The sequence below is a fragment of the Dioscorea cayenensis genome, chromosome 3, assembly GCF_009730915.1.
Source record: "Dioscorea cayenensis subsp. rotundata cultivar TDr96_F1 chromosome 3, TDr96_F1_v2_PseudoChromosome.rev07_lg8_w22 25.fasta, whole genome shotgun sequence".
Classification (NCBI taxonomy): domain Eukaryota; kingdom Viridiplantae; phylum Streptophyta; class Magnoliopsida; order Dioscoreales; family Dioscoreaceae; genus Dioscorea; species Dioscorea cayenensis.
The window spans coordinates 12,317,500-12,330,569 of NC_052473.1; the positions used below are offsets into that span (position 1 = coordinate 12,317,500).

Here is a 13,070-nt window from a genome sequence, read left to right on the forward strand (position 1 = left end):
GATTATTATTGTATAAAAATTTGCTCCAATTTAAATATCCACTTGGACAATCTAAAACCATCATTTATTGGATTACTTTTTATTTTTTAGTTTTTTTGCTAAAATTATATTTTATTATCCTGGACTCAGCACTGTAATCTATAACACATTCTTATTTTTTTGTATCTTTCCAAAAAAAATCTCCATTAATAGGTAGAATCAAATAACTCTGGGATTCTGCATAACATTGGTAATCATTATTATAAGACTTGAGATATGAGAAACATATAAGAATATGAAGCTCATAGTTTTATGGTCCTCTAATTTTGGAAACACCTTCACACCGCACCTTTCTCCACAAAGGATGAGATAAAAGAGAGAAGAGAAGAGCTTTACGCATAGATTTATGGCATCTATACTCACATTTTTGTGGTGAAGAAGAAAAGGAGGAGAGAAGAGTTTGCTTCTTTTCAAAGAGGCAGGTAGGAAGGCTTTTAAAAAAAAATATGAAAAAAATTACAAAAATATTAATGTGATAAGACAAAAGCATTGATGCAACAAGATTTTTATTTCAAATCCCTCTTTTGGATTCTTACGTTTCTTGTATTACATAAAATAAATTTGATAGAGTTACCAGTGAGGATGGATGAGTAAATACATGAAAAATATAAGGGCTGTTTGAAACATTGAAATATCAGAGGAACTGTTTATAAAAAATAAAAACTTTAAAGGATTTATAGGTAATTTTCCCTAAATCAATCACAATTATCAACATAGCTGCCTATAAAAAGTGTCAGAAGTCTGAAGTGTCAATCAGTGATAGGAATAGTACCAATCATGTCGATCTCGGTTCCTCGCAGGCAACTCTTCATCGATGGCGAATGGAAGGAGCCACTCCAGCGCAAGCGGATTCCGATCATCAACCCCGCCACGGAAGCCTCAATCGGTGCTCCCTCCACCCTCTTCTTCTGTTTTTTTAGTTTGCTGGATTATTGATTTGATGGTGGATTGATTGAATTTTTCTCAGGGGATATACCAGCAGCCACTGCGGAGGATGTGGATATTGCGGTGGATGCTGCTCGGAGGGCTCTAACCAGGAACAGAGGCAGCGAGTGGGCGCGTGCCTCTGGTGCTCACAGGGCTAAAGTATCTTCGAGCTATCGCTGCTAAGGTAATTCAATCCAGGCTTTTGCTTTGGTGTTTTGGTTTGAAAGAAGGATCTCGGGGATTCGCTGTTGCTTATTGTGCTGGATCGGGTGAGGGATATGGTGGTGTTTATTTTGATCAATTATGAACTTGTGCAGTTATTAGATTTTAGTTCTTGATCAGTAAAAATCATTTTCTTGATGTGTTATTTTAGTTCCTTTTTGGTTCAGTGGAGGACCATTAGCATGGTGATTATGAGTTTGTCCAGTTGTAGGAGTTTTCTTGATCTGTAAAAATCAAGTCTTGATTTTTTTCTTCGCTTTTTGGTTGAGTGGAGTATAGCATAGTGATTATGAGCTTGTTTAATTTTACGAGTTTAGTTCTTGATCCATAAAATTCCTTTGTTTCCTCTTTCCACTTTGGTTAAGTGGAGTAGCTTTCGCCGAGTAATATTAAGTGATAGTGTATAGCAACTGATCCTCATAATTTCTGCGTTGCTAAACATACTATTGAAAACAAAGTAGTTTTTTTAGGGCATGATCTGGTTTTTCTTGCTCAATGGTTTTTCTGGATTTCTTTGAGGTGCAATTTTCAGTTTGCCTGTGACATAATTAAGAAGTTACCTCAAGAAAGCTCAGCATTAGTTTTGCTTTGATGTTTTAATTGATCTCGGAAGGACATGGTTTTGCAATTCTGTGATGGACTTGAATGGTATAAAGCTATGTGGAGAACTACCAAATTTGGCAAACTATTGCGGAGTTTGCCTGCAATTAGAATTAAAATCAAGTGATTTGTGAGTTGAGTATCATAAGATGCTTGGTGTTTCACGCTGGTTGTGGCTTTAAATGCAGAATTACGTTGCAGTAAAAGGTGGATGATATTGAAACTTAAAACTTTATTCGTTCATTTACTGAGTCAGCTTATTGCTTTTTGATAACTTATATTCAGATTTTATTGATCGACTTATTCATTGATAGCTTGTTCATATTATTTCATATCTAAATTTTTTCGGCTTTCTTAACCTGAAAGTCCTTAATCCCTCTTAAGAGTCATTGCAAGTCCCATCTCCCAACTTTGTTCCTTTGTACATCATTTAAAATGCTTGTCATTTTAGGATGTTCTTTCTCCACTGATTGTAGATAACAGAAAGGAAGCCTGAGCTGGCCAAGTTAGAGGCAATTGATTGTGGGAAGCCTTTGGATGAAGCCGCATGGGACGTGGTACACCTGATAGCTTCAACCACCTTGTAAAATATGAATTTCTCTAGATAGATATCTTACTTGCTGCTCATGTGCAGGATGATGTTGCTGGCTGTTTTGAGTACTATGCAGATCTTGCAGAAGCCTTAGATGGAAAGCAAAGGGCTCCAATCTCTCTTCCTATGGAAACATTCAAATCATATGTTCTAAAAGAGCCCATTGGAGTTGTTGGATTAATTACTCCATGGTAAGCCCAAATCCTTAGTTTTTCCTGGGTGTTATTTTTTGTTAAATTCAGATCAATTTTGGTTGATTCAACATGAATCAAGCCTATTGGAGGTAAGTTGGAACCTTAAATGTAAAGCTTTTATGGCCGTAGAAGCCATTAGTTGTAATAGGTACAGTAATGTCTATTTTGAAGCTAGACCTATGATTCCTGCAAGTGATTTTGTATGTGTTATGCTTTAAGATTCAGCATATCTGCTTATGAAAATTTACATATAAATAAAGCTAGATAAAGAGTCTGTTTGTATGGGATTACCAAATGTTATTGGTTTTGTTCATATCGTCAACCGATAGTGCTATTTGTGACATGCTAATCATATGTTGAAGGAACTATCCCCTACTGATGGCTACATGGAAAGTTGCTCCTTGCCTGGCAGCTGGTTGCACAGCCATACTAAAGCCCTCTGAATTGGCTTCAGTGTAAGATTAAAGAGCTTATGGCTTTCTATGTTTTGTTCTAAATAGTATAAATAACAAATGGGATTCATCATCAGGACTTGTCTAGAACTTGCTGATATCTGTAGAGAAGTAGGGCTCCCTCCTGGTGTTCTAAACATTTTGACAGGGTTTGGTCCTGAAGCTGGTGCTCCTTTAGCATCTCATCCTCTTGTGGACAAGGTGCCTAATACATATATGTACTTTAATTAATTCAAATTGTGAATCAACGGAGAACCCACCTCTTTCTTCCTTTGGGTGTAATTACTGCATTTGTTCTTGTTTAGATTGCATTTACTGGGAGTACAGAAACTGGTAGAAAGATCATGACTGCTGCTGCACAAATTGTCAAGGTTTGACATATTCCTATATTGATTTGGTGTTGATAGTTTATGCTGTCTTCTTTTATCCTTTCCTTCTGGTGTTATATGTTTAGAGAAACTTCTCCTATACAAGCTTGTTTTTGTTCTCTTTCAATTCATAAGTACTTTACATTATCTGGTTGTTTGATTGCTTTTTTCTCCATGGCAGCCTGTTTTCGTTGGAGCTTGGTGGTAAAAGTCCCATCATTGTATTTGAAGATGTGGACATTGAGAAAGGTAGGCCTCTTGAACTACACATTATTAATGCATATTGTTTTTGGGGCACTTCACGTTGGCTGGCATTTTTTTCTTTCATTGTGACTTAAAGACTGCTAATCTGCTGGAAACATTAATCTTATACTAGTAAGCCTAAATCATCTATAAACGTTATATACTAGTTTCATTGATTTTTTTTTCATAATTTATACAGCTGTTGAATGGGCTCTTTTTGGGTGCTTTTGGACAAATGGTCAAATATGCAGTGCAACTTCACGCCTTCTAGTCCATGTAAGTGCAAGTATCATGATGAAAGCGCTGCCCTGATTATGATGTTACCTTAGCAAGGTTTTAATTTGGTAATGCATGTGTTTGAATCTTTTTCCCTCTTCTATTCTATGGCTTAATTTTCAAATCATCATTGAATTTCGGAGATTACAAATTGTCCAGTTCTTTAGATTATGCTGTTATAGAGCTAATTGTTTTATTAACTGGTGTAGTGAAACTATGAAGTTTCAGTCAAGCAGCAATTTATTTACTATAAGTCTCAATAACTTTAGAACTGATTTTAGTTTTCAATTAGCTTTCAACAGTTTAAAAATTTTTAATGGTGTTTGTACTCGACCTATTAGTTGTCTTTTTGGGAAAAATTTAATTGTTGAACCTATATTTTGGACTTTAAGGAAGGCTGATGTCAAAGTCAAATGCCAGAACCACTGCATTTAATGGCAGACATTGGTGACAACAGGCACATATGGGTACAATGTAGCAAGTGAATGCAGGTAATCAGGAAAATTGCTGAAGAATCTCAGTTATAAGAAAATAAGAAGTTAATTAGAATCCAAATTATGCAATATCTGCAGGTAATTAGATGAATAAATATTAAAAGGAGCTATTTTTAGGTAATTTGTTCAATGCTTCATTTCATTCACAATTCAGTAGCAACATATGGTCAAAAAAGCTCATACTTATTGGTCAATAAATTAGCAGTTTGAGTCGGACTTCTGCTTAGCTTAAGATTAGCTTAATTTTTTAATAAACAAGCGTAGTATGAGCTAACTGATAAGGCTTGAAATTAATATTTAGCTGAGCTAGATATAGCTTTGGTAGTTTTGAAAATTGCTTTAAGAAAATCAATTATATGTAATGATAGTTGGCAGCTGCTATATAGCTTGAATAGCTTTCTCTCATCAACAATCAATCATGATTCCTCCATTTGTACTGTGCTGATCAATTTTTGAAGTACAGCTTCAACTTATTTGAGTGTTTCCTGGGTCCTTGATGTATAGGTTATTTTCATTTTACCTTTGATACCATTTCTTTATAGAGTCATAGGTTGAACCCTTTCCTTTCTTTGCTATTTTTTTTAGACTTGTGACATGTGAGGATAGCTTCTAGTTATTGCAATAGGAAGCTGTTGAGTTTGTGGCTAATTATTTGGATGGAAGTTGCTGGGAGGATTGTTAAAATCCCATTGCAATAATCGATAGGATGGCATAACTAGTGAAAAGATCAATAAAGTCACTGCAAATAGTTGGAATTGCTTGATTACATTATGTGAAGCATCACATATTTCGTTATCTATTTATCAAGAATTTTTATTTTGTAGGGTAAATATAGTGACAAATAATATATAGGATACTTGTGGATTTAATTTTTTTTTAATTGAAGTACTAAACTAAACCTTCTAGTATCCATATTGCCCTATTTGACTGGTGACTTGAATTATAAATAATTGTTTTTTATAGGCATGCAATTTTGCTTTGTAATTTTTTGCAGGAGGACATTGCAAATGAGTTCATAGAGAGACTTGTTTCTTGGGCAAAGAGCATCAAGATCTCTGATCCATTTGAAGAAGGTTGCAGGCTTGGCCCTGTCGTCAGTGCTGGGCAGGTATGAGTTAGTTTGAAATTGGGAAAATTACCTTTCTTGTCTTAAAATTGTCATTGTTGATACTTAATGGACAAGCAAATGCAGAAAGGTATTATTGATTTGCCGGTTGATCAATTGAAAAAACATTGGTGGTGATATCCCCAATGACCAGTTTTCAATCTCCTATGAGCATTAAAGTTAAGGGAAGGGAGTCTTCTAGGCCAAGGTTTACCACATATATGGATTCTTTATTTGACAGAAGGCTATACTTATTATCTGAGAAATGGTCAAACAACTTCTGATCCTTTTCTACATTGTCATATTGATGATATTGATGATTTGGAAGCCAATTATTTCAGTTTCTGTCTACTTATAATATTGATGATTTGGAAGCTCTTTACTTAACTATTTTCAACTCCTGCATTGAAAATCTGCCTTCTTGAGGCGTTTATTATCTGATAATCATACAAGTCTTATCTTGGGTAGATTATCTCATGGTTTCCTGTTTATTTCAGTATGAGAAGGTAAACAAATTTATTTCTACAGCGAAAAGTGAGGGTGCCACTATTCTATGTGGCGGTGGGCGGCCCCAGGTAAATGATATTCTATTTTCATTTATGTCATCTTTTTACTGTTCTTGTCCTGTTAAAATTGAAAGCTATCTGCAGCATCTTGGAAGGGGATTTTTTATTGAGCCAACGATCATAGCTGGTGTGAATACCACCATGCAAGTTTGGAGGGAGGAGATTTTTGGTCCTGTATTGTGTGTTAAAACATTCAAAACAGAAGATGAGGCTATTGAAATTGCAAATGATACTCAGTGAGTTACTTGTTATGTAACATAATGTGGTTATTTAGATCTCTGACTGTGGAAATGGTAAAGAGCTGATTCCTTTTTGTTCCTCTTCTATGATTTTCTTCAGCTACGGATTGGGTGGTGCTGTACTCTCCAAAGATGCTGGAAGGTGCCAGCGTATAACTGAGGTAGGTGTAGAATTTTAAGCTATATATACATATATATATATAGATATATATTTCTTTTTGGAAAATAACAGAGTTGATCCTGAAGATTCATTAAATGAAAGCTTGCTGGGTGAGTTTCCCATAATTACTTTATCCACTGTGTATTCATTGTGCTGATCCAGAAAGCCGTATTCAATGATTTTTGGCTCTACTTGTTTTTACCCTGCATTTTATTTTTACCATAATTGGCACTTAGCTATTTCTTTTTCGTTCATGTTTTGTTCCTTCTTGTGTTCAATTCTTTGCCTTGTTTTATGAGCATAAATTTGAAAAAATAGTAGTGCAAAGATGTCTAGCAAAGAAGACAATCCCTCATTTGGTTGATAAACATTGTTTAATCATTTTCTTTTATTGTATAAAGCATGATCAAACTTTGAAATCATTGTGACAATTTAGACTGATAGCATTCTTCGCAGGCTCTTCAAGCTGGGATTGTATGGATTAATTGTTCACAGCCCTGTTTCTCCCAAGCACCCTGGGGGGGAACGAAACGAAGTGGATTTGGGCGTGAACTCGGAGAATGGTGTGTACTTTCAGTGTTCTTACTTGTCAATTAAGGTGTTGGGAGAGTTCGTCAATATACATCATTCATGCTTATTCCCTCATTTTTTCACAGGGGTCTCGAAAACTACTTGAGTGTGAAACAGGTGACTGAATACATCTCAAATGATGCATGGGGATGGTATCCACCTCCGTCGAAGTTGTAATGTGCATTGGATCGAGGTATGCTAGTTCCTTTGGCTTCGATCATGAGGATGGTATCCACCTCATTTTTTATATGATGGCGAACTAGCTCTGTGTTTGAAGTGCTATGGTTCAGGTGAAGTAGTTCTCATGTACTGAATCCTGCAAAATAATTTGCCGCCCTGTTGTCATCTTTGTGTTAAATTGGACTTTTAATGTCTGTTTTTGTTGCTGAATGGGACATGGTCAATTGTCATGTGTTTATTAATACTGATATTGAGGAGGTGAAATAACTTAAAAAATCTATGGACTCATGGCAATGCAGTGGCATTTTATTATTTATATTTTGGTCTAGTTGGTTTTTAGGTCGCTTTAATAAAAATTATGTATTTTGTTGATTTTTTAGATATGTCTAATTTTAGAAATAAAATGCTTAGTTCGTTAGAAAGATACACATGGGCTGTAATAGGTGTTTTTGGATAAATTTTTAATTTTAATTTAGTTTACATGTATAATTTCTTTAGTACAATGCCTGGTATAAGTGTTTTTAGTTACTTTTTGTGTATTATTGGCATAATGCCTAATTTACAAGAAACATTAAACCATCCGCTTGTTGTTATACTTTTAGATTTTTGTTTTTCAATTTTGCGTATTGGAAATACATCTAATTGTTATTATGGATTATAATGATTGATTTGGCATAAACCAATCATAATTTTTTGAGATTAGTATAAACTAATCCAAAAGTATTCATTTAATTACATATAAATGGTGATATCATTAATTTTTATTTAATTACATGCTAATGATGAGTTTATCTATTGTTGTTAAACAAAGTTCAGGAGTATAAGACATTTTTATGCTTCTAACTAAATAGTTTTTAGTCAAAAATTTAACTAAAAAAATCCAAGATTGAAGACACCCAATTTAAGAGAAATATTAGGAAGATACTGATTTTTCAAAATATAACTGTCACAATGTGCAAAAATTCAGAACCCTGTTGAACTTCCTAAACTACTAAAAGTAGCTGCACGTGGCCATTAACAATTATTTTATTTTTTATTTATTTATTTTTGACAAATATGTACAAGGCATACATACGAGCTGAGTTCTATAACACATGTACTCTCCACCAAAGTGAATTATGATTAAACTCCATAATATTTAACAAATATTGTTAAATATTTAAAAATAAATACTTATCCGAAATACCTTATTAGATCACTATTAGATCACTTTTAAATTATAGTGTTCGATGCTCCTCGCGAGACTCTTGAGGCTTTAATTTAGTACTCCTTCCACGGCTCCTTAACCACAAATAACCACATAAACAAGTACCTAACATAATTAGCAGTAGCACCACCACGTAGAGTCCATATGTACCCTATGAACTCACTAGCATCATCATCATCACATTGCCTATGGCGATTTCTTACTCCAACATGTTCTAAGTCCGGCTGTTCGGTAGTAGCTCCTTCAACTCTTTGTCTGCCTCCTCTCTTCTCCCATTTCTTCTTCTTTCTCTTCTAATTCTCTTGTCTAACCCAGCCCATACATTAAAGGCAAAGATGAATTCTGATAGCAAATGAAGGCATCCAGCCATTTTTCCAATGCTCTGAAGTAAAAGAGAATTTGACAATACAGTGACTTGTATACTACAACATTATATGTTACAGTGCATAGCTATTGTGCATACATGAAGAAAAAAATGGAAGGTAAAGATTTAGGAGGTAAATGGAGGGCTTGAAAACACCTCATTTCACGTCTACTTCTAGAAGTTTGAGAAGAGTTGATAATTTTATAGATGAAAATACGCTTATAATAACTTTGTAATAATTAGTAATATCCTTATATTTTGGAAGTGAATACAAAATTTTTTTTTTAAAAAAGAAATCCTTGCATTGAGCTTCCTCTCCTTTCATTATTGGAGATCTACAGGAATTTTTCTTATAATTTTATTGAACAATTTTTTTTTAAAAAAAACTTTTTACATATATATTAATATATATGGGGTTGTAGGAAAGATTTGAACATATTTATCTAAACTTATTTTTTATATAATTTATCATTTCTCTAGCATACTTAATTGAGGTTATTAATTACACTATAAGAAAGTTATTGTTTAGAAACAACATTTTTCGCTTCTAATCCGTTGCTAATTCAGTTTAGAAATAGATTTGAAATGGAATTTATCTGTTTCAAAAAGCTTAGTTTTTCGTTTTTAAATTTAGAAACAGATTGGAAACGGAAACCAATCAATTTCTAACTTTTGAAAATTTAAACGAAATAATGTCTATTGGTAATCCGTTTGTAAATTCCGTTGTAATTCCATTTTCGAATTTAGAAACATATTTGAAACATAATTGTTAATGTTACAAAAGATAGAAACGGATTTCAAACGAAATATTTTTTGTTTTATTTTTGTAACACCACATTAGAAACAAAATTATTTTTGTTTCGAATCTATTTCTAAAGTTAATTTAAAAAAATATTGAAACAATTTAATTCAATTCTAATTCATTTCTAAAAGTCAAGAAAAAAAATAAAAAAAAATAAAAGTTATATCCCTGTAAATTATACAAACATGCTACATTAAAAAAATTTTAAACCTAGAATCTGACAAATAAAATAAATTCATCAATTCCTACAAAAAGAGAGGCTCAGACAAATATGTTGAACATAAAATACTAACAAAATGCAAATACAACTAAATTCATGAAGATCAACTGACAATAGAGGTTTTTCAATCTCAAATGACTTAAACAAGATAGAAATGTAAACCAGTTCACATTCAAATAAGTTATCAAAACGATACATAAATGGGTCATCACTCACCAGCCAACCAGTTTCAGAGACTTTTAACATGTAACAAGAAGATGAAATTGTAACCAGACAAGCTGGCTGAGAACAGAAGGAAACAGGAATATCTAATAAGAACAGAAAAGGACTGGATAGAAGATATCAGTATCATCATAGAATGTACATCTCAAATGAAATTCCACCGATTGAGTCTTAAACCCATGAATCCTCTTTCCAGGGGGAATTGGGCTTCTCTGACCAAGTGAGACAAATGAAGACAAAAGTGACAGGTTACACATGAGCTAAAAATGTACACATACTCCTAGAAGTCTTCACAGCTAGCTCCAATGATGAGTAAACATCAATGTAACAAGCTCTTTACCCTGTTTGGTCTCGAGAGGGAGTGGAGGAGGGGTGAGGAGTGAGGAGGAGTATGGATGGGTTTGAGAAAAATATCGTGTTTGGTTCATGGAGGGTGTGGAGAGTAGTTTATTTTTTGTTTAGTTGAAAAAGAGGAGTGGGGAGGAGAGAAAAGAGTGTAATGTGATTTGACTATTTTGCCCTTTGTACTAATAAAAATAGGTAATAATATATATAATAATCAATTGTAGAATAATAATAATAACACTAATATATAATATATGATAAAACATTATAAAACACACACAATAATTAGGGAAAAATATTTATTCGATTATGAGGAGTCATAACATCTCGATTATAATTGACAAATATTGGTTAAAATGCTGAACACCCGATGATCATTCAAACATACTCCTATTTTTCATCATATTTTTCATAAACTTAAAAAATCGTGAAAACATACTTGGGAAAAACATACCCTATTTTTCATATTTAACAAAAATATGCTCATGATAAACATATTCACAACCCCAAACAAACAATCGACTAGGGATACTGATAGAATTCTACATATAGAGTGAAGGCAAGATTAATGGTATTTTTGCATTATTTAAAAAAATTAAAAAACAATAAACATCCACTCCCCAAAAGACCCCGACTTTTGGAGTGGATTATGAGTGAGGAGGGGTGAGGCACCTCCTCACCCCTCTCACCCCCTTCACTCCCTCAACCAAACAACACCCACACCCCCAACACCCCTCACCCTCCTCCCTCCCCAACCAAACAAAGCCTTATGTAAGCTGGTATATTTGACAATGGAAGCTGGAATTCACCTTTTTATCAACATTGCTTTATTTTACTTTACCTTTGCCGCAAACAAGATATGGATTAATCCCTCCCTCTTCTTACCTTACTTTATGAAAAAGGTTCACTACGCCTCATCCAAACAAGTATCTTCAACTTATAATAGTACAACAGTAGCAGTTCTCCATGCACAACATCACAATATCAGATGGAAAATAAATTAGACTTTACTTTTCTCCACCTCCGGAAACTAGCAAAATGTCTTCGAGTCATTTTCGGCTTTCTCTCTTCCTTCAGAAAATCTAAAATTGACAGCACTACTCTTTTTCCACTTCTCCAACACCACAAAATGCCTTCAATGCATTCTTTGCCTTCGTCCCTTCTTCAGAAAACCTGAATTTTAAGTATTCACTATAATTGTATGGCCTAAACAATAAAGGATGGCTTTCATCCACCAACTCCTCCGGGGTTTGCACAGAGCCCCCATCCCTTGGTCGAGACCCAAAAAGGACAGAGTATCTTGTCTCCTTGCTTGTAATTGTCACCCCTATGCACAGGAGCTTTCAGTCTTCCGTTTGTCCAAGCCTACCATTTCATTGAACATGTTAGACACACACAAAAAGTACTAAACATAAATCAACAGAAACATACATGTTTGTCTGCGTATCTTCCCTTATAGAAACCATTTGTGTACTTAGACTATGTGAGACTATTAGAACAATATATGCTCATCTTACCTCCAAGGCATCCCCCAACATGACAGTGTAAGTGTTTGGTAATGGCATAACAGTTATCCAAGAGTCTTCTGTAGTTTGCACCTCCAACCCTTGGACTTCATGCTGGCAAACGATGGTTAAAAAGCTCACATCAGTATGAGAACCCATTCCGCTCTTGACACATTGATCCGGAGAAATCCAATACTTTGATAATCGCAGCCCGCAATTCGATTCCACAGTGAAAGAATCCATGTGCTTCTCAACACCCATGCTCTGTAAAATCATCCTCATAACCATTCGTTCCAACTGCTGTAACTTCTTGGCGAAACTCCACACTATGTTGCTGAAACAACAAAATATTTATTTATTTTGTATCCTTCTACAATCTTCCATATGCATGTTTTACTTCTTCAAATTTTACTCCTACAAATTAAAAGACTTGGTAAAAAGAAAGATAGAAAAAATAGAAAGGAAAAAAATTTACCAAAATTTAGGGTTGCCCTCCGGCCACATGAGGTGTGTGAACCTCTCGGCGGCATCCAAGGCCGGAGCCTCATCCACCCGGAGGCTCTCAAAGGTCATGTCTGGGAGATTGCCGATGAATCCCCCTAAGGGAAACTTGGGGTTGTTGCCCATTTTAGTCTCTAGAGGTAGACTGAAGACATCCTCCATCGCCTCACGAAAGATCAAACCTTTCAGCTCCGGCGTGATCCGGTCGTACACAGCCTGGAAGCAGCCGAACTTCTCCAGTGCCTGGAACACTGCCGTGCGCGCAGCGTCCCAGTCACTGCTGTGGGGCTGGCTGGGATTCAGCCCGGAGAGATTAACCATGGGGAGCTGCTGCTGCTGCTGCTGCTGCTGCTGCTGCTGCATCGTATGTAATCCCATCTCTCTCTATCTCTCTTTCTCCCTCTGCCTCACTGTTTTGATTCTTAATACTTAATAGTCAACGAGTGTTAGGTTGCGGTTGCTGGGTTATATTCCGGAAGAGAAATTTATTCCCAAACATGAGTTTTAACATAATACTATTGAGAGGGCGTTTGGTTAGATGTAATGAAAAATACGATTGAATTTGATTTATAAATTCTCAGTATTTGAAAAATTCAGGAGAATCAAATTCAGTGTTTAGTTGGATGTATTTTAGAACGTTTAAATTAAAAAAATTTTCAGATTCTGGTTTTGAGAGA

At 34.8% G+C, this 13,070-nt stretch overlaps 1 protein-coding gene and 1 pseudogene across 1 annotated transcript; one reads left to right on the top strand and one right to left on the bottom strand.

Annotated features, from left to right (window-relative positions):
- Window positions 1-766: 766 nt before the first annotated feature.
- LOC120252949 lies at window positions 767-7,469 on the top strand (annotated as a pseudogene).
- Window positions 7,470-11,308: 3,839 nt separating this feature from the next.
- On the bottom strand, window positions 11,309-12,839 carry LOC120282838 (probable inactive 2-oxoglutarate-dependent dioxygenase AOP2). The gene is made up of 3 exons (XM_039289681.1): window positions 12,368-12,839; window positions 11,905-12,226; window positions 11,309-11,752 (listed from the first exon to the last, which is right to left on the bottom strand). The coding sequence occupies exons 1-3, from the start codon at window positions 12,769-12,771 to the stop codon at window positions 11,615-11,617; spliced, it is 864 nt and encodes a 287-aa protein (XP_039145615.1). The 5' UTR covers window positions 12,772-12,839; the 3' UTR covers window positions 11,309-11,614.
- Between the last annotated feature and the right edge of the window lie 231 nt (window positions 12,840-13,070).

Bases quoted from the DNA above. Each gene is read 5' to 3' on its own strand.
- LOC120282838 (XM_039289681.1), bottom strand. From the start codon at position 12,771: ATGGGATTACATACGATGCAGCAGCAGCAGCAGCAGCAGCAGCAGCAG. The intron at 12,227-12,367 runs GTAAATTTTTTT...TTGTTGTTTCAG, and splicing joins GAGGGCAACCCTAAATTTTG to CAACATAGTGTGGAGTTTCG. The intron at 11,753-11,904 runs GTAAGATGAGCA...ATGAAATGGTAG, and splicing joins TGTTGGGGGATGCCTTGGAG to GCTTGGACAAACGGAAGACT.